Source organism: Phocoena phocoena, chromosome 11 (assembly GCF_963924675.1).
Source record: "Phocoena phocoena chromosome 11, mPhoPho1.1, whole genome shotgun sequence".
NCBI lineage: Eukaryota > Metazoa > Chordata > Mammalia > Artiodactyla > Phocoenidae > Phocoena > Phocoena phocoena.
In genome coordinates this window covers 31,533,251-31,556,140 of record NC_089229.1, presented here as the reverse complement: position 1 = coordinate 31,556,140, position 22,890 = coordinate 31,533,251, and the positions used below count along the sequence as shown (strand labels likewise).

Genomic DNA, 22,890 nt, shown 5'->3' with positions numbered 1-22,890 from the left:
GTCTGGGGCTGAACTCCGGATAAAAGGAAGAGGGTGGTGGTGAGGGTGAGAAAGGTGAATACAACATCATAACAATGAAATAATCCTAACAACAAATTACAGACACTGTTCTTTAGAGATGCTCATTAAAATTATTACTCCTCATTAAAAAAAAATACCCCTCCATTAATACATGCTCCAAATAGTCAATAATTTAAAAGTCTGACGATAATAAGTACTGGCAAGGACATGGAGCAGAGGGGTCTCTTATAAGTCACTGGAATGCCATAAGTTGGCACATTTGATATTATCCAGTAAAGTTGGACGTGCGCCCATCCTGTGACCCAGAAATTCCACTTCTAGGTAAATACTCTGAGGAAGCTCTTGCACAACTGCACCAAGAGGCATATAAGAAAGTTATTCCTAGCAGTGTTTATAAACCCTTACACCAATAAACAGGAGAGTGGTTTAATAAACAGTGGTGTATTGAATCAATGGAATGCTCTATAAACAGTAAAAAACAAAAAAAAAAAAATCAAGAAAAAAACTACAGCTTTATGTGGATATATCTTATAAACATAACGCAGAGTGAAAGAAGAAAGTCTCAAAAGAATAAAAAGAGTATGATTTTCTATAAAATCCTCCAAACAAGTCAAAGCTCTATTTTAGGAATTCATAAAAACATGATTATAAATAAAAGCAGGTAATAATAAGAGTTAACACCTATGTAGCACTTACTATGTACTACTCTATGATTAGTAAATGGACATTCTCTGGTATTTGGAATGCTCTTCCAGACATTGCCATTTACTGACCACCTAACTCATCTTTCATGCCCCAATGCGTATGTTATTTCCTTCATGATACCTCGTCTAATATACCCTACTTTTTGTGACCTCTACTTCTTATCAATGCCATTAGCACACTATTTGTACTGATATGATTGACATAAAAAGAGATGTTAACTCTAAGAGATGTGCTCATCTTAAAAAATTTTTAATTAAAAATTTATAAATTAGAAATCTCACAAATATGCCCCCATCCCAGCCATGACCAATCAGCACAGGTTTTAGAGAAGAGTAATAAAAAGCAATCCCAATGAATACAAAGTTACCTCAAATGAGTGTTCTTCCATGCACTCCACAAGGTCATCGACTATTTTCACAAGTTTGTCTATGATAGAGTAATTACTCAAGCCTTCAGAAATATTTGAAAACTTGTCCAGAAGATCAGTCAAGCTGACTGACAATTGTTCCACCATCTCGCTTATCCAACAATGACTAGGCTGTAAGAAATTGAAAGAAAAGAAGATAAAGCACCTATTTTAAGTACAGGTGGATTACCTGTGGATTACCCTTCAAAGCCATCAATGTTTCAGTCATGGACTCCCGGACAAAGGATTTCCTTATATCAGAACAGGTTAGTTCTTATGTTTTGTTTAAGTCATACCTAACATCTCTTTCAAAATTTACAAATGCATAAAGATCAGAGGAAACTGTTGATGGTAAAGATTTTGTTCTTCCATGGAAGTAAAATTAAGACAAGAAGAGCCAAGACAGAGCCCTTGACAAGGTTCAGATACTAATGGAATTTAAAAGAACTTTAGGCCCAGAGGAAACTACAAAAAAATTATTGAGGGAGACAGTCCTAGTCTTCAAGGAACTTCCAGTCTTTTGGTGAATTGGAAAATGAATCAGTGGATTAATATAGCTTATTTTTCTAAAGGCCTTGATAGATTTCAAGGCTTCTTCATAGATGAATTCCCGTGCGTGTTTTTTTTTTTTGCGGTACGCGGGCCTCTCACTGTTGTGGTCTCTCCCGTTGCGGAGCACAGGCTCCGGACGCACAGGCTCAGCGGTCATGGCTCACGTCCAGCCGCTTCGCGGCACGTGGGATCTTCCTGGACCAGGGCACGATCCTCTGTCCCGTGCATCGGCAGGCGGACTCTCAACCACTGAGCCACCAGGGAAGCCCCCCGTGCGTGTTTAAAACATAAAAAGTAGCCCTGGCAGAACGTGGTCTGAGAGAGAAGCACGTTTGCCTTAGTGGCAGGACCAGCTACATAATTTGTGTGGCCAATGGCAAAATGGAAATGTATTTATTGTTCAAAAACATGTTCAAAAAAATGATTAAGAGTTTCAAGATGGCGACAGCAGAGCATGAAACCAAGCATGGAGCCCCCTGCCCATGAAGCCAGACCTGCCCACTGGTTAGAAGCTCAAGCCTTGGAGTCAGATATAACTGGGTTCAGTTCTGGCTGAGAGACTCCAGACAAGCTACATAAATTCTCTGAACCTCACTTTGCCTCTCTATACAATGGAAAAAATGGAAACAAGGTAGTTTTGAGGAGATGAGGTACATAATTTGAATGTAAGTTTCATGAAGGCAGTATTTTTATAAAATCTTGTTCCCTACAGTGTTCTCCTGGGGCCTAGAACAGTGTCTGTCATATGGGAGTTGCTCAGAAACTACTTGCTGAACTGATGTAGGTATGATTAAAAAATGAATGAGAGGGGCTTACCTGGTGGCGCAGTGGTTAAGAATCCGCCTGCCAATGCAGGGGACACGGGTTCGAGCCTTGGTCCGGGAAGATCCCACTGGCTGCAGAACAACTAAGCCCGTGAGCCACAACTACTGAGCCTGTGCTCTAGAGCCCGCAAGCCACAACTACTGAGCTTGTGTGCCACAACTACTGAAGCCCATGTGCCTAGAGCCTGTGCTCTGCAAGAAGAGAAGCCACCGCAATGAGAAGCCCACACAATGAAGAGTAGCCACCGCTCACGGCAACTAGAAAAAGCCCGCGCACAGCAACGAAGACCCAAAGCAGCCAAAAATAAAAAATAAATTAAAAAATAAAAATGAATGAGAAAAAATACTCCATCATAGGGGTCCATGTTTTTCTGGAAAGGGCTAGATGGTAAATATTTTAGGCTTTCTATGCCAAGAGGCAAAAATCAAGGATATTGTGTAGGTCCATTTATACAAGAGAAAATAAATTTCCACAATTTTTTTTTATTACAAAGTTTAAAAGGTAATGATTATACTTGAATATAATTTTTTTGCATAATAATTGAATTTAGGGCTTCCCTGGTGGCGCAGTGGTTAAGAATTCGCCTGGCAATGCAGGGGACATGGGTTCGAGCCCTGGTCCGGGAAGATCCCACATGCCGTGGAGTAACTAAGCCTGTGCACCACAACTACTCAGCCTGAGCTCTAGAGCCTGTGATCCATAACTACTGAAGCCTGCATGCCTAGAGCCCGTGCTCCGCAACAAGAGAAGCCACCACAATGAGAAGCCTGCGCACTGCAACAAAGAGTAGCCCCCACTCTCAGCAACTAGAGAAAACCCTTTTTGCATGCAGCAGCGAAGACCCAGTGCAGCCAAAAATTAAATAAATGAATAAATAAACTTAAAAAAATGTTTAATTTCTTTTGTAATACAGGTCTACCAGTAAAAAGAATGGAATGCTTTATTTTGGGTCAACATTTTGCTTGGGGTTAAAAGCATTCTCTATCATCAAGTAGACTGTAAATGTTTATCTGTAAAAAACAAACTCAGCTGCCTGTCCATATAAAAGTAGGCAGCAGACTGGATCTGGCCTATAGGGTATAGTTTGCCAACCCCTGCTATAAATGGCTGTGGATCAATAAAAGTTTAGATTATTAGGAAAAACTTCTTAGTATGTTAGAATGGATTATAATTTTTTTAAATTAATGTGACATCACTTAAAATATAATCATTGGTCATAAATTCACATACTTGGTATACTGTAACGTTATCTTCTCTCTTATAAAGATCTTTAAAGTAAAGGTCCTGATTTTTTTTTAACTGTTAAAATGTTATACTGAGAAAAATAAGATAATTATTGGCAAAGATAAAATGGTCTTGGCTTATTAAGATCCTAAATAATTTAAAATGACTCCTATTGTAATAAAAATGTTGTAATCAGAGAGAGGAACTGATACCATGTAAAACGAATAAAACCACTAAACTTTATTTCTTTACCTACCAGCAGAATATCTCTGTGGGGGAAGGTCGAGTAATTCATGTATTCTAAATTATACAAGAGGGCCATGTGACATTTATTTAACGGAACAGTTTTAATTAATATGATTCAGCTGAAAGGGAAACTGGCTTATCTACAGATAGGTAAGCTGCAATTTCTGGAAGCATTAAACGCCATTCAAAACTTTTAGGGAGTGTTGGCTCTGGCTGCCGATAAGTAGAATAAACAAACCCCTAAATGGGAATTAGTTCAATTAGGCCATTTCATTTGACACATCAGCCAAGTTCTCAAAGACTGTGTTTCCAAAACATGTTGAGAATGAACTCTTTGTTTTGTAAAATTAACGCTTATCTCAAGCATATGCAAGTTCATATTTGCATCATTAACAAGTCTCTTTACAAGCTGTCAGTCTTTCTTTTGGGGCTGACTGCTCTCCAAGTTTCCGCCTGTTTAGATGGTGATAATTCCCTTTAGATAGTCAGCCCTATCAGCAAGGGGCAGATTTCCTAGGATACAGGAAAGAGCACATTCTGTAAATACTGCCTTAATAGTACTTATTCGGTAGAACAGCCTTCACCAATTCGTTCATTCTGTTGAAATTGTGCAAATTTTTCCATGGCAAGCAGATCTCATGTATTAATCTTTTCAAACTCTGTCCTTGCTCCACTTTGTGAATAAGCTTGCCTGTCCTCTCAGATCCTCTGATGTGTAGGAACCAAAATCAAATTCCCTTGTTCTGAACTAAGGTACTCCTTTTGTTTCTGTGGTCTTTGCCTTAAATGAACAGGTTGGTTTTTTTGTTGCTGTTGTTTCTTTTTGGTTTTGTTTTTTGTTGCTTTTTTGTGGTTAAAGCAGAAAAGAGTTTGTATGTTTCTTATTTTTAACTGGGAACTCCCGGGTGCTTACTGCCACTTCTGTTTGTCTCTATTTTCAAATGAACTCTATGTTTACATTCCATATTCAAGTTCTTATTTAACTATGACTACTTGCCCCATGGCCACCCACCCTTGTTTTCACATACCTAATCAACAGTCCAAGCAATCAACTTTTCCCAGTAACATTTTCAACCCTAAACCTCTAATTTCTTACTTAAATCCTGCCTAGCCCAATATCTGCCCTTTTAGAAGGACATTGAGTCAATGTCCAATTGACTCAAAAAAACTGAGTCAATTTTTATGAAAAATTCATTGATATTTGATATAAACTTCTGGACTACACTGCTGAAAAATATATTTCTAAACGTCTTTAACTGTATATCATTCATTATTCATTCTTGGAAAAGACTAATCCAAAGTTCTTTCTTGTCACTAAATTTGTTTAAACAGTTATATTTTAGCTTTTAAAGATTATTGGATTTATTAAAGATAAAATTGAGGTAAACAATATTAAATATTAGCCAGTTTTAACTCGTCTGCCTGCAAGAAAGGAAACCAGTTTTGACAAGAATATCAAGCAGATTCGCATTTTCTTTTTAATTAAATATAGTCAATGATTCGCAGAGAGAACAAAACTCAGTGAACTAAATATTTCATTTCTGAGATGATAGGAAGTCTCTCTGTTTTTCACCTCTTCCAAGATTATGATTAGGAAATAGATAATTAAAAGTTTGAGGGTCACAAATTTAATTTTTTTCCTTTACCTTAATAACAGGCATTATTGTCACTCTTTATCTTTCAGACACCATTTTAAACAAATAGTTTTATATAAATATTAACTCACAACATATATCAGAAGAATGTAAGATATACATAATGTTCTTTATTTCACTAGAAGAATGTGAAGAATTAATAAAGTTGATAAAGTCACCCAGGATGTCAAAGAGGTGATGTAAGGAGTACCTTTCAAATTCCTGAAGTACACATAATTTAATGTTTTATTCATCCATATACATACAAAAAGAAATATAGTTTTGCTTTGAAAAACTCCAAACTCCTTAACTCCATACTCTTAATTTCTTACCTTCTTTCTTGGTAGCCTCTGTCTTACATTTTCTGGGTCAATTATAGCAGCTCTATTTAGGACTACTGGAGCAACACATGCTTTCTATTCATCTTTGTATGTGTGTGTGTGTATATATATATATATATATATATATATAATATATATATATATATATATATATTATATATATATATACACACACACATATAACATGTATCATTCTAGAATGCTAACTGAATCAATGATATTGACTCATTGTCCTTGACCTGCTAGCATGCCACCACAGAAGATCTGGGTAAAAACTGTGAACTTCCTAAGGGATTTTAAAATACCATAAGCAGCAAATTAATGATTTAACAATTAAAGATATAAAAACTACTACAATTGAAAGCATTCTAAACATAACCAGGAATATGACCGCTTCCAAAAACCAACAATGAAAATTTAAAATAGATGATATATGAATTTCATAAGATGTATGTATGACATAATACCTCTGTGGACCCAGAACTGGTAAATTTGAGTCACTGGCTGAAATAAAAACATCCTGGGGACTTGCTAAATCTGGCCTGCTTTCTCATCTCCATCCCCTGCTTCATTTAAGAAACTGTTCCAGTTTAATAGTAGAAAACATTTGACACACTCTTCCACATCAGTCTTAGATGAAGAGAGAGTCTCTAAGAGCAGTCACCGTAAGCCTTTTGGAATTAAAATCTGAAAGTGGACAAAACATACTCTTAACACTTCTTCATGGATGCACTTGGCACTACTTTTCCATTTGGTAGCTGTCTTAGATACGTGTCTGCTTCCTTAGTGGGCCTCATGTAGTTGTCTGCACTGTGAGGGATTTCTCCACAACGGAGCTGGGGTAAAATATCCATTAGAGACTCAGAGGGAGGAAAGGCCTGGCTCATAAGCTACGAGGCTTCTGAGGAATAGTCACAGTCAGTCTTCACCCCATCTTCTAATCCAACCAATCTAATTACGAGGATTACCACCCAGTTTGATTGCTTTTGTTTTGTTTTCTTTAATGAGTGTCAACCCTCAATCTTGCCAGAATTAGAGAATTAGAGGTATGGATGCCCAGGGTACAAAACATTCCCTTCCTCCCTCTTGTGCTTCTAGCATTTACCTCCTGGCTGGGCAGACAAAAGAATCTAGAGCCATGCCACTGGAATCACAATGGTTTAGATCTGGAAGAAATGCTGAAGACCATCTGGTCCACTCCCACCAATTTCATAAATGAGAAAACCAAGGCCGAAAGCAGTGAAGTTGCTTGCCAAGATTACACAACAAACTTAAATATTAGAAACCAAGACTCCCAAGCACTCGTCTAGTTCTTTTTATCAGTGAATACAGTCAAAGCACATACAGCTGCAGTATTTTCTTCTGCTGGGTTCTCCATGACTCATGTGGTCTCACACCTGGATGAGGCACACGGGTCCTTAACCTCAATTAAGAGATTTCTTAAGAACTGGAAGTGGCTCTGTCTCATTTCAATGAACCCAGAGCTATACTACGGAAAGCAAATTTCTCCCAGCAGTCGTTGCAACCAAAGAGCAAATGCTAATCGCCTTTAGCGAACTCTCTCTGGTTTTTACTCTTAGGCCTAGAAAGCTGACACTACCTGCCACTCTCAAACATTCCACGGGCAGGCAGATTTAAAACATTCCTACAATAACACTTTGTAAAATATTGTGCGCTCACATTACTACTGTAGAGTCTCCAAAATCTTAACTCCCTTTTAGATGAGCTGGGTTTTGTCATTTATTTTAGTCTTCTGTCTAAACAATTAATTTGGGTTTTCAGTGTTTACTGTAGACATCTAACTTTGCATTTTCTTGTTTGAATTAAAGTGATGTAGAAACCTCAATCTGATGAAGATGGTAATCAGTCCAAACACTATAAATATGTGATGTTTCCCGGGGCAGGCCTATAAATGGCCTCTGAACCAGACACAAAATAGCACCATGAGGAAGGATCAGCGTGGGGAGGTGAGGGCAGCAATGATGAACTAGAGGCTGTGTCTAATTCTAACTCGGTTAACACACTTCGTGATTTTAGGCAAGTCACTGATTCAGAACTTCAGTTTCTCTATAAAATACAGGGGTCTGTCTAATCTGTGCTAGCTGATAGGGGGTCCGTTAGCCACCTTAAGCTACTTATCACTCAAAATGTGGCCAGTGTGACTGAGGAACTAAAATATTACTTTTGCTTAACTAATTCAGTCTGTTGAAAGTTAAAAAATCAATACTTGATTTGGTGACTGGAAAACTTTTAAGTATGTTTGGAAAAGCTTAGGTATGGGAATATGCATTTTCAACTGTAAACTTTATAAAAAGCTAAATGAATAAATATTTCTGATGAAAATTAATGTCTAACTGGAGTGTACTGTAGGTATGAAATACACAGTGGATTCTGAATAAATATAAAAAAATGAAAACTATCCCACTGATAATTTTATATTGATTGTAAGGTACAATGATAACACTTTGAATATGTTGGACTAAATAAAATTTAATATACTTAATTTTTCCTGTTCCTTTTTATTTTTTTAAATGTAGCTACCGGACAATTTAACATTACATATGCGGCTTCTATCAGATAGTAATGGTCTAGATGTTCTGAAAGTATCTTAATATAATCACTTATTTATTAAGATGGGCCCTGTACTTTGAGAATACAAAAGAGCCACTTAAAAATCGTATTTAATCTTATATTTTATTCATTTACCTAACATTTTACACTTACTCCTTTGAAATATGTACTCTATTATATGAGAGATAGAAGTAGTTAAGTACAGTGTCTACTTGACTGACGTCTATTTCTATAGGGAGCACATCAAATCATAGGGGTGGATTCTGAGGATCCACACTTACAAATAGTGAACAATAGTGCCCTCCTGAGCCAGATGGGTCAATCAGAAAGTCCCTCCCCAAAACTGGTAGTAATGATAGGGACTGACAACGAGTCTCTGAGCAGGGTCAAAACCAATATGTAAATGTGGGAGCTCTGGGGCAGCAATATGCCCCCCAGGTGACTGGAACAGAGAAAAATTCTGCACAGGCAAAACAGAACGAGGCAGAGCTGCAGAGAAGGGGAAAGGAAAACCTGGTAGCTTTCCAATCCTGGCTCCCATCCCTTCATGAGGCCTGGCTGCATCCCTATCCTTGACTGGAATGCTATTCTTCAGTCTCCTTAAAATAATGGGACTTTTTTGTTTTGTTTTGTTTTGTTGGTAAAGCTTGAGTTCATTACTGTTAGTGAGAACCAAAGGAATATAAACAAATGAGATGGGCTCCTCAAGATTTGGAAATCACGCATTTTTTGCCAACAGTTAAATGTTTACTGGTAAGTAGTTTTTGAGTAGCTACTACCTGCTTAAATGGTAAGGAAATACAAAGGAGTAAAAGATTTGATCCCTAATCTTTAGATAAATACAGCAAAAAGAGAAAATATAACAACAAAATAATTGTGATGACATAGGACAATCATTGTACGTATACTATATCTTGGGTTTTTCATATCTTAATTATTTCTCACAACAGTACTTTGAGACAAGTCCATAACGCATACGATTTTAAACAGCTATGTAAGCAATATATGATCAAGTACCCCAAATGATTTGTTTCTGGACAAATTCTATAGAAATTCAGAGATAATAAACTAAAAGGTAAGGTCCACAGAGCAGATACCACATCAGTGTTGCTGACTACTTCTCCCCCACAAGCACCAAGGAGAAGCACAAAATAGGGGTGATGTCAATTTTTAGTGGCCAAATGATATGGGGAAGAGAGCATGGTCTGGAACACTAGGAAATGGTCTTATGAGAAAGAGGGATCTTAAGTTGACCTTGGAGGCGGATGACCACTAAGATGCTTTTAGCCCCAGGGTATTGTGTAATTCTGTGGGTAGAATTTGGATGAGAGGATGGGAGAAAAGAACATTCCTAGCAAAGGGAAGTAGTACTAGGCAGCCTTGGAATTGAGAATAAGCAAGGTGATTCTAGGAGGCAGGGATGCATCTGGCTGGAGGGGCGAGTCTGTGTTGGGGAAGAACGGGTATTAAGATGAAGTGGTTTTGGTGGGGCAAGATTAGGGAAGGTCAAGAACGTCAGATTCAGGAATTTGGCTTTCAGCCTTCAATTGCTGAGAACAATGAGAAGGTTCTTGATTAAGGAAATGACTCAATAAAAGTAGCGTAACAGAAGGCTCACGGAAACCATGATTCCTCAGAATTGCATGATACAGCTCTTAGACCTAAGAGTTTTTACAAAACGCACACATATCTAAAAGAAGATAACAGTACTACGTTGAGGTGCAGATAATGTGTGATGAGTTACAGTTATTCGCCTCATCATCAAAATCTTTTAGATTCTATTCAATTGGTGCCTCAGGGAAATTACAAGTGATTACATGTTAGGGCACTTTCCTCCTTCCTTCCTTCTTCATTTTCTTTCAGCAGATAATTTTTTAAGTGCCTATCCTATGTTGGACACTGAGGATAGAAGAGCAAAATTATACAATGCCTGCCCTCAGGAAGTTTACAGGTGAATAGAAGATTATCAACTAAATTCCACAAATAAACGGAAGCACTACTTCTCTGAGGAGTGCTATGAAAAGAGTTTCTAATAGGAGGATATGGCTTCCTCAAGGAGAGGGAAGGCTTCCTTAAAGAAGTGAAATTGAAAATGAAAGAGTCAGACAAATAAATGCTGGAGAGGGTGTGGAGAAAAGGGAACCCTCTTACACTCTTGGTGGGAGTGTAAGTTGGTGCAGCCTCTAGGGAGAACAGCATGGAGGTTCCTCAGAAAACTAAAAATAGAGCTACCATAAGATCCAGCAATCCCACTCCTAGGCATATACCCGGACAAAACTACAAGTCAAAAAGATACATGCACCCCTATGTTTAGAGCAGCACTATTTACAATAGCCAAGACATGGAAACAACCTAGATGTCCATCGACAGATGAATAGATGAAGAAGAAGTGGTACATATATACAATGGAATATTACTCAGCCAGAAAAAGGAATGAAATAATGCCATTTGCAGCAACATGGATACAGCTAGAGATTATCACACTAAGTGATTAAGTCAGAAAGAGAAAGACAAATACCATATGATATCCTTATATGTGGCATCTAAAATATGGCACAAATGAACCTATCTAGAAAACAGAAACAGACTCACAGACATAGAGATCAGACTTGTGGTTGCCAAGGGGGAGGGGGGGAAGGAATTTGGGGTTGGTAGATGCAAACTATTACATTTAGAACGGATAAACAATAATGTCCTACTGTATAGCACAGGGAACTATATCCAGTCTCCTGGGATAAACCATGGAATGGAAAAGAATATGAAAAAAAAGAATGTCTATATGTGTATAACTGAGTCACTTTGCTGTACAGCAGAGATTGGCACAACGTTGTAAATCAACTATACTTCAATTAAAAAAGAAAACCATAGAAGGAAAAAAAAAAAGAAAATGAAAGATTCAGGAGTTACCTAAACGAAAGGATTGACCAGCACTCTAGGTACAGAGAAAGGCATGCAGGAAAGGAACAGTGGCAGCAAGGAACATGTGAGGTTGAGGGACCGAACAAGAATTTGGAAAGGTGCCAGATCACGAGAACCTTGGAGGCCTTGTTTAAGGAGCTCCTTTTCCTAAGAACAACCATTCAAAGCTTATGAAGAGGAGGGGTAAAATGATCAGGTGTATTTGTTTTGTTTAAAGGAGAACCACCTGTCTTCTAAAGAAGAGTTGAAACCTCACCTAATAAATCCTGGAATGGCGAGGGAGATGAGAAGATCCCAGAGGGAGCAAACCAGGCAAAAGAAGGTGGGGACAGTTGAGATAGTAAAATTGTGCAGGAAGGGTGCTACAGAGGGAAGATGGCTGGGAGGCATATTGTTAGAATAACATTATGTATGGCCAATGGCTTATTTGTTTAACCTTGTTTTTAAAAGAATAATGATTAAAAACTGACAAGACAGTAAAGACTGGTTCAGGTAAAAATCATCAATAGATGCTAAATCCACGAGAGAAATTTTGATGAAGAACTGTACATGGTCTTCAAGTGTCTCCCCAAAGATTGCTTCTTAGTTGTTAATGAGTAAATACACAGAAATGGTGGAACACCTGAACCAGGAGATCAAAACACGCAGCAAGAGAAGATGGACATTGTGTGCCTTTGGATGTGATAACCTGAGGACACGTCATCACTTAATGTAGCATCACGGCTTGGAATGCTTATTCTGAATATAATCATTAAAAAACATCAATTGTTTCAAAGAGAAATATTTTATCGAAAGGGGAAGGCTGTATAACTCAAAAATTTCATTGTCATAAAGACAAAGAAAGGCTGGGAAGTCTTAAAGTAAGATCAAAGAGACACGATGCATTAGTTTCCATGAACTTAGTGGGCTTAAAACAGCACAAATTTATTATTTTATAGCTCTTGAGGTCAAAGTCCAAAATGGGTCTTCCTAGGCTCAAATCAAGGTGATCACAGGGGCTGTGTTTCTTCTAGTGGCTCTACAGAAGAATCCCTTTCCTCGCCTTTTCTAGCTTTTAGAGATCTCCTGCATTCCTTGGCTTGTGGCCCCTTCATCTTCAAAGCCAGTAGTGTAACATCTTCTCTCTGGTCCCTAAACTCCTGCCTCCCTCTCATAAGGATTCATGTGATCAGACTGGGCCCACCTGGATACTCCAGAATACTCTCCCCATCCCCCAATCCTTAATTACATCTGCAAAGACCCTTTTGCCATGGAAGGTAATATAGTCACAGCATGAGACATCTTTGGGGAACCATTATTCTGCCGATCATGGATGATATTAAAATGCAAATCATGATCCTAGATTAGATCTCGTACTAGAGGGAAAAAAATGCAAAAAAAAAATTGACAAAATTGAAATACAGCCAATAGATTGAAGTATTTTAGTTACTGCTAAATTTATTGAAGCGGACAACCATACTGTGGTTATGTAAGAGAAGATCCTTAGGAAACACACACTGAAGTATTTTAGGGGTTAAACAGCCATTTTGTATACAACTTACTCAACGGGTTTAGAAAAATAACACATGTGCACACAGAAAGCAAGCATTTAGTAAAGCAAATGAGGCAAAATGTTAAAAATAGATGAATCTGTATTAAAAGGTATATGGGTGTTCTTTAAATATTCTTACAACTTTTCTGGAAATTTGAAAGTATTTTCAAATAAGTTAGAAGAAAACTGATAAATATGTAATTTAACTAAAAAGGGATGAATTTTTTTACTCAAATACCACAAGCAACTCATAGTTTATATCATTTTAGAGGGGTCAGAATGACAGCAGGTGTGTGGCCCAAATTCAGCAACTCAGTTTTTGTTCTTTCTATAATAACATTACTAGTAAGTGGAAAGGGTCAGAAACGTTTAGGATTTTTTAGTTTAGGAACTTAAAGGAAATCCTAACAGTCTGACAGTATTATAGTTTCAAAGAGTTTACAATAAAATTGGTAATTATTGTTAGATTTAAATACCAACCAGTGGATCACACCCTGCTATTTGTGAGAGACAACCTGTTGGGTAATTTTCTTAAAAGACCCTTAGAAAAGTAACCTCCCCTTTTCAGGAGTATTTAGCTTATTTTTAAAACAAAAGCAAAAAATAAAGTGTATTCTACCCTATTGCTTTCTTCTGCCTAGTGCCTCTGGAAGAATTTTACTGCTCTGGCCCCAGAGAATCTTTCTGGTACCCATACTGGCTCCCACTGACAAATAATCAGGGGCCTCTCCACTGGGAAACTCCTCTGGTCTTAGCAGAAACTAACATTTTTAAATGAAGGTAAAACAAAGCGTAAGACCCCCTATTTCTACCCGAAGGCCTATGCACGGGCTTGTTTTTCTTGCCAACGGCGGTAGCCAAGAACAGAGTTTCTCCAGTTGTGCCAGGACAGTGTGCCAAGACCAAATAATAGCGGACTTTTCTCAATTACAGAAACAAGGAAAAAAAATAGGTGGCAATGAATCAGCTTTATTTTTACAAGTTTAGCTGTTGTTATCAATAACCAATACTGAAATCTATGATTTAGCACAATCTATGATTTATACCAGCACAAAATAATCTATTTCGCTATTTTCAGTTTAACATTGTTTTTCAAAGAGTTGCATGATTTCTTTGAGAGAGCTTGGCAATCCCAGGCCTAAGTGCTTCTATAGTCAGGAGCAGGGTGCATCTTTATTACTTAGATGCTTCACTTAGAACACTTTTCCTTGCTATTATAATTATTTAGATACCCACATTTAGGGTTAAGAGTCAGATGACCTAGGGTTTCTTTTTAAGGCTCTATCACTTTCTAGTTGTTTAACTTTGGGCAAAATGCTTCTGGGTTGTAAAGCTCAGGGCGTCATTTGTAAAATAGGAATCACAGTAGCTATCCTGCTTTCCTCGCAGGGTTTTTCTGATCATCCAAGGAGATTAAAAACATGAAATCATTTTGAGAATAGAAAAGCATTATGAAAAGGCCAGCTACTCCCCCCGCCCATTATTATTAAAGTTTTTGAACATAAGGCTAATTGATGTATATTTGTTTCTTAAAGTGTCTCATAAAGTGCTAGCTCCATAGTGTTTCCTAAACGGACACTTGCTGAGTGAGTAAGTAAATGATTAATTAAGTTTCAGGCGGCTATAATGTTACATTATTATTTCCAGAGAACTCTCCTAATTCAATAGGACAGACATTGACCTAGACTTGCTAGGTCAACAAAGAGGACAACTTGTTCAACAAGAAGGTACGTGTTCTAAGGAATTCTAAGGAACGTAGTAGATAGTAAATATTTTAGCATAAACTAATGAAAAGAAATACGCCTTTCAAGAGAATTCTCTTGAAATGACAACCTTATAGTCTTTGAAAGACGTTTTAAACACAGCACTGAGTGGCGTGCTTAACATACTTCAACTGGTAATAATTGTGATGGACTCGTCCACAGAAAGGACTCAAAGTTTAAGACAACTTGCACAAAGTCGATGTGTAATAAGTATTTTTGTTAAGTTATGGAAAGATGTCAAGTTGCAGAGCAGAGAGTAACCCAAATGATTTTAAATTAACTCAAAGGAACAATACAGTAGTTAAAATGAATCAACATGGAAACATGTTATACGTCAAAGGCATGTTGCAAAATATAAGCAAGTTGCAAAGTGATACATGCAGTATAATGGCATTAACATAAAATATGCAAAAAATTGGTATCTTATGAATGGATGTACAGTTTGCAATCAAAGTATTAGAGCAGGGCTACTGTGGGCTGTTGCACTCAACACAGCTCCAAGGGGGTGGTATCTTCAGGTCAAGCCTTGAAAACATGCATTGGAATGAAAAATTCCAGCTCAGAATACTTATTCCTAAGAGACAAAGTGAGCACTAATGGGTATAGGAAAGGGGCATATATGGGGCTTTAGTTATATTTATCATAATTCAATATTAAAAAATACATTTGAAGCAAATACTGCACAATGGTACCATTTGACAAGCTATGTGATGAGTACACAGGCATTACATTATTCCCTATGCTCGAAATATTTCTTTATGTATGAATACTGATACTATGTAATGAGAAAAACAAAATTGCTTACAGTAATAAAGGAGTACCTATAATCATAGCCACATATTTTTATTGTAAGGTTTTAAGAATCAATCACATTGCAAATAAATTCAGAGATAAAACATTTGTGTTCTCAAATTAAATAGGAGACTTATATAGGACCTTTTCAGGTATGAAAATAATTTACATAATTTTACACTCAAGCCTTTTTTGGGGGAAGACTGAAGGAAAGAGAGAAATCAGTGGCTAGCTCTAAGGAAGGTGATCTTATTTACTTTGAGAGTACGGGTGTAAGACACATGTGCTGAAATGCTCATCCAAAACTAAAGTTTAGCAGTTGCCTGAGGAAAAAAAATATGTAAGTCAAATCCCAAAGATACCTTCTTCAAATTCTGACAATTAGCAAACTCCTAAATGGCAGATAATTTCCTATCTCAATATGAATGATCCCATCTCTTTTGTCAGCTACCAAAATGAAACCCAGAAATGTACAGTTTACATACCAAAACGTCCATCCCGGGGACATATTTGAGGGTTATCTTATAGTCTTTTGGAAGATTTGCCACCTACAGAGACCAAAAAAAAAAAAAAAAAAAAAAAAGGAAAAAAATAGCTGTAAGAAAATCCATACATATCAGTCATATTGTTTTTAGTGGTTTGGAGAAAAACACCTACAAACCTATTATGCTTTTAGTTACTACTGAATTTCAGTATTTACATATATAGTGATTTTTCATTCTTGATTTCCCTTTGCAATCAAAGGCACTCTCCAGAAATAAAGTGATAATACAAATCTTTTTTCCTCCAAATTCAGCTATGGGTGGCTAAGTATAATCTACTGAGTTTTGGAAACATGATTTGAATTTCATTTTCCATCTGTGGTCTTGGAATTTCCCTCTAGGATTATATTCCTATTTGTTCCTCCAAAGGATCAGTAACACAGTACACTTTTCTTGTAAGTGGTCTACCAAGTGATATATCAACATCACCAGGGAATCTGTAGAAACGCAGTCGCGGGCCACACCAGACCTACTGAATCTCATGTAACAAGTCCTCCAGGTGACTCTGATGTACGCTTAAGTTGGAGAACTACTGTTCTACGTTGATCCTAGAAAAAAATGTCTGCGAAATTTCAAAAGATCAATGATACTTATGAGTGGCAAATGCCTTATCACTTAATTAATTTAGAAAGATTCAGTTCTGTGATATAACTTAATCCACTTAGCTGGTGCTGAACATTTGAGCTGCCTCAAGTGTTTACCTAGCTTCTTTTAAAGGCTTTCAAAGACTATCTAACCCATTTCCACCAGTCACTGTGGCATAAGTTGAACAAGCACCTGATTTAGAACCAGGGAATTTGGAACAAATCTAAACTGTACTTTGGTTTCTCTCATCTGTAAAGTGGAGATAAAAGTACCCATGTCTGAGAGTCAATTTATGAGCTGAGTGAATGTGCCAATCAATCCATATTCTTCACTGAGAGCTATACTGGCAACTGACTTCCAAGGCACACATCCTGGTAACTTACAGAGTTCTAGATTCACTTGTCTTCTTTTCTACATATAGTACCACCTCTTACATCTCACCCTTCTAGCACAGATAAAATTTCCATCTGTATCATATGGCCCGTTTATAATATGTATAAACTGACTTAGCCCATTGAGTCTTAAAATAATGTACAATGTAAGAAAAGTGGTTTTGCTTTATTATATCCTCAATGGGTCTACCTTGCCTTGGTGGACTCATTTTCCCCTTTACCCTGTCTCTAAAATCATTACTGTTCCCCATAGTAAGCTGGGATGTTGTGCATGTTTGCCAGACTAGGTCATCTCTGACAAGTCTCCCAGAACACAATCCGTATGGTTTCTTCTTGGCTTTGCCAATAGCTTCTGGAATCAGAACAATTTGGTGAGAAAAGAATCTAGTTAAAGGCATAAGCAGTCAGAGGGGAGCCAAGGAAGTAGATGATCCCACTGTGCATGCTACCATTCTACTTCCAATGGTACCATCTCCCACTCTTCTCAGCCTCCAGCCTAACACTTACCAAATATTTATGATGTGCTGGCACTGTGCTTATCAAGGGCTTATGTTGCATGATCACATCCAAGCCTCAGAATCCCTTTCACATACTATCTCTATTTAATGAATGAAGAACTTAAGCCTCAAAGAGGTCAAGAAACTTGACTAAGGTCACACGATTACTACGTGTTAAGTCTGGACTAGAACTCAGGCCTCTGACAGCAGAGCCTCCCTTGCCTCTTAGCTCAACTACATATTTTCATCTATCTACTCTCTGCACACTTGTCCTAGATATTTTCCACTTGTGAGGCTCACCATCAACCCTCCTCATGCCACCCCCAATAAAACGGTAAAGTGCTGGGCTTCCCTGGTGGCGCAGTGGTTGAGAGTCCGCCTGCCGATGCAGGGGACACGGGTTCGTGCCCCGGTCCGGGAGGATCCCACATGCCGCCGAGCGGCTGGGCCCGGGGGCCGTGGCCGCTGGGCCTGCGCATCCGGAGCCTGTGCTCTTCAACGGGAGGGGCCACAACAGTGAGAGGCCCGCGTACCGGACTTTGTTATTTTATGTAAGCCCCAGTGGAAGACATAGCTGACCTAAAAGCTGGAATCAGAACGAGCAGCAACATTCTGTTTTGTTATGAACCAACCGTGTAAATGAAAGTCATTCCAGATGGAGAAACATGGCGAGAAGTGGCAGGTGTGCTGAACACAAGCTGCTTGACAATCTAGCCGTCCTTAAGCACAACTAACATTATCAGAAAATAAATATAGAATTGACCGAACTGGTATTCAGATAACTTAGGATCTGAGTATGTACCGAAAGGGCAGAAAAAATGTAAGCGATATGCTGGCCAATTTTATTAGTACTCTATACGTAAAAATTGGTGCAAAGAAACCTTACAAGAAGTTCTCTGACCAGCACACTGAAATCTCCACACCTTACCACTTGGGGGGTATATAATGATAATTTCTGCATTAAACTGATTTACTGATATTTAATTTCTGGTAGAACTGAAAAGTAATACTATTTTTGAAAAACGCTTTACAGTCTAAGTTTTCATACACAGTCTCTATCACGACCCCAGAGATATGTGTTATTAAGCCTATTTCACAGAAGAAAGCAGGTTAACTGGCATCCCAAGGTCACAGTCATCAGGAGTACCTACTGGAGGTCAGGATACAAATCTTGGTGCTGTGCGCTGGCCTCAGCACAGTTATCTACAGATCAGTCTCCGCATTATTACTTTCTTGGCTTGCATTGGTTTGTTTCCAATTACATTTGGAAGAGAAATTAGGAAGTCAAGTTGTATATTTTTACGGCTGCTTCATGAATTCTTATATTACTTTCCAAGCATTTATAGTATGTTAAATAGCATTCAGAAGGCACAGATAACCTTGTGATAAATTCGGTTTCTCTTATGCATATTGAGCACTGTGGAAATTTGATAAGAGTAGAGGGAGCCTTTGACCTAGAACTAGGAAGATAAGCTGTTCCTTCGAGGCAGTTAGTTTGACGTAGGCCTCACAGCACAGGTCCTGGGGACACACTGCTCAGGTTGGATCCATGTCCTGCCACATGCTAACTCAGAGATCTTAGGCAAACTACTTAATCTTCTTTAGCCTCAATTTCCACATGTGTAAAATGGGAATCATAGAATCGAGCTAGTGGATTTATTAAGACTAAACAAGGATTATATAACTTGTTTAAAATACTTAGTGCTTGAGCATGGTGTGTGAATGAGTATGAGTATTTATTATTAATTGCAAGGGAGTGGGACATTCTAGGTATAGGGTTATATGCAAAGACAAAGACATGGGAGACCAGGGACAGATCATTTAGGCTCTAGCAGGTAGGAGGTAAGAAATACCCTGGGAAAGCCATTATTAGTGAGGGACCTAAATGTCGGGCCAAGGAGGCCAAGAGGGAGGCAGTGAGGTTCAGCGCGACCAGTTCCAGTGGAACAAGTTCCAGCGGAACAAGTTCCAGCGGGACCAGTGAAACCTCTGCTCCTCGTCTGTAAGATGAAGAGGGTGAAGTAGATAACTATGAAAAATTCAGTCTGATTTACCTTTCTCATGGAATTAAGCAGTGGTGCTACACTGCAGGTGTTTAAGCCGGAAGGGAACATGACCGTCAATTTAGGAAGGTGAGTCTGGAGGGATGGATTGGAGCAAGGAGAGAATGGAGACTGGGGGCAGTTTAGAACACCATTAGAAAAGTACTGAATATGTATTAAATATTTATACAGAGACTGTATGCTGAAAAAGCAGAGACGTGGTTTAGATTCCAGGGAAGCATACTGTTGGTAGGGTGAAATGGATACATAACCAAGGCTACAGATTTTGAAAAAACCAATCTATTCTCGTAAAATATGTTCAGGGCAAAAAATAAAATAAACTAGAACCTAACTGGTGGAAAATTTACTAAAGGTCCAATTATTCCAAAGGTCCAATGTACTTTGTGGTGTGGAGTGTGAGGACGTAAGTACTGTGCCAGATCATTAAATGCATAAAACTGCAAAAACAAGTCACTTTGTGATGGGCTCACTCTACTACTAGATGGGCCCATTTGCTATCTTTCTTTGGATGTCTTAAGGACTGACCATACTCAGTGACATGAGGAGGTAAAATGCATACGAGAATGGCATGTAGAAATGCTGGAAACTCAGCCAAGAAAAAGTCTTTGCAAGCCAACCAGGCACGGGCTGCCTACCATACGCTGCAGGTATTTGGACTCAGGAGAAAAAGAACTCAAAGTCAGAACATTTAACTCCCTCTCTAGATCACTTATCTAAAATCTTTGGATTTCATGATTCAAATATCATTGAGGTCTCTAAGTCTCATGAAATCAGTGGCTTCTTGGACATCTTTAGTGAGATGCTTGTCTCAGTTGTTTCTCCCAAGTTCTAGATAAGAATCAAAATGCAGCAGTAATAACTCATGATTCCCTTGACACTACATAAAATGTTGCACATATGTGAACCTTTCGGAGGAAAGAGTCCAGTTTTCAGAGTGCTGGGAGACCCAGAGAAGTTTACGAATCACTGCTGTAGAGCAAAAAACCTAACCTTCTACGCTTATATTTTAAATATCCCAGTTCACTCCTGCAGCAGCTTACTGTAATGCTGGTTGTTCAGTCTTCAGAAATAACACAGGACAAAGATTTTTGCCTTTAAAAAAAAAATTTATTTATTTGGCTGCATTGGGTCTTCATTGCTCCACGCGTGCTTTCTCTAGTTGCGGCGAGCAGGGGCTATTCTTCATTGCGGTGTGGGGGCTTCTCATTGCGGTGGCTTCTCTTGCTGTGGAGCATGGGCTCGAGGCACGCGGGCTTCAGTAGTTGTGGCTCATGGGCTCTAGAGCACAGGCTCAGTAGTTGTGGCGCACGGGCTTAGTTGCTCCGCGGCGTGTGGGATCTTCCTGGACCAGGTCTCAAACCCGTGTCCCCTGCATTGGCAGGCGGGTTCTTAACCACTGCACCACCAGGGAACTCCCAGCTTTTTGTCTTTTTATTTCTCCTTATAAGCCATTCCTTGTTAATGTTGACTAAAAATCTAACTAACCAAGTTAATTACCCTTTTTTTTCCTTTAATAACAACTCAATTAGTGATTTAGAAAAAATTAACATGACAACTCAAAGACTTTTCTGGGTCATATTTTCTCAGTGAAGAATATCTAAATGAAGTTAGATGACCCTCATTCTCCTTTCAGATAGAAGAGATTAAAAACATTTTTGGTTTATTTCATAGACACACTTTATAATGTGGATTCCAATTAAGTAGTACTAATTGAACTTCTATAATACGACTGCTTCCTAATCATAAGATAAGATGACTACTACCTAGGAAATAAAATTCAAGAGGATGGAATGCCAATTCTTAAATTGCAGTTGATATTGACATCTTAGGTTAAAACATCATAAATTATGAACTGGGTTCTTATGCTCTAGAGATGGGCAGTTAGGGGTTCAAACCTCTATTCAGCTCCCTATTTCCAGGTGAGGATTGTCAGGTAACTAAACATCACCAGGCCTCAGCTTCCTAATCAATAAGCTGTTGGTAAAAATAATTACCTCCTAGGGTTGTGATGACTAAAAGAGAAAATCCATACAAAGTGCTTTGCATGGTACCTGGATACTCACACAATAATGATTACTTTAAAAAGTCAAGGAGCAGGAGATTTTGTACCTCAGTGGTTTATCTTATAATGGAAGAACAATTTTTTCTTTATGATAAGATTGACATGCTTGGTAACATAGCCTGCTACTTGTCAGTTTTTACGACTATTATTTCTAATATGCTTCTGTCGTTTCTTTGCATACTGTAAGTCCTAAATTTAGCTTAAAACAGAGAAAAGAATTTTCTACTGACCACAGGAGCAGAAATTTAAATGCTAAATACTGCAAACTAATCAAAATAAACTTTAAAAACTCTCCAGCTATCAAACCATTGTTCTGCAAGGGTCAAACAAAATTATGTGAGACCTCTGCTTTTAAAGAGAAGATATGCTTAATAAAGTTCAGAGTTCACCTAGAAATGGGAAGTCTCAGACTCCAATCTTCCGTTTTAAGGCAGTGGTAATCATATCCAAAGAACATCGTACTTGAAGAATAAAAATTCCGCATCATTCAAAACTGTCCATTCAAAGTGTGAAATTTGTTATCTAAGTATATTTTTATAATCTTCCATTATTTTAAACTCTAAGAGTCATGTATTAATATAATCTACTTAAAATAAGTGCCTACTTCAAGACCGGGAAAACCACGAATTCTTGACTTTTAATTCTACTCTACTGATTTGTAGACTGACCTTGAAAAGACAGAGTAATTTCACCTTTACAAGATGGGGCTGGGACAGCAACCTGCCTTAAACATTTTGAGGAAGACAAATAATTACTCAACAGATAGTTAAAGATAAAAAGGTTTTTAAAAAAGCAACAAAGTCATATTCAATTAAATTCCCCCAAATGAAGGAAAAAAATATCACAAATGAAAGGAACAGCAGGAAGAACAAAAGGAAAAATTAATTTGAACTATTTCAATATTTGGATTCCTCCTTATATTAACACTTAACAATCATTAAAAGCTACAGCTGAACCATCCCACAGATACAAGTTTTTAAAGTTTCATTCATCCCTTTCCCAGATACTTGACCCTTTCTTTAGGTAGGTCTGAGTTTGCCATTTAAAACAAGTCCTGCAACATTTTTTGGAAACAAAGCAAAATGTTCTGTAAATAGATGAACTATTATGCTGAGTAAACATGCCAGAAGGATTTCAGATGAAAACCATGGGGATTGCAGGGGCAGTAAAAAGTGTCCAATAAGAAATTTAAAAGAAAATGACAGTAAAGTCATAAATC

The 22,890-nt window shown here is 38.0% G+C and overlaps 1 protein-coding gene across 3 annotated transcripts in view; it reads right to left on the bottom strand.

Moving 5' to 3' along the window:
* KITLG (KIT ligand) overlaps nt 1-22,890 on the bottom strand; it is an 88,082-nt gene that overhangs the window by 23,558 nt on the left and 41,634 nt on the right. For all 3 annotated transcript variants that reach the window (XM_065888252.1, XM_065888254.1, XM_065888253.1), the window contains exons 3-4: nt 16,016-16,078; nt 1,094-1,264 (exon numbers count right to left, since the gene is read on the bottom strand). In XM_065888252.1, coding sequence (XP_065744324.1) covers nt 1,094-1,264; nt 16,016-16,078 — 234 coding nt within the window. The remainder of the gene's footprint in view (nt 1-1,093; nt 1,265-16,015; nt 16,079-22,890) is intronic.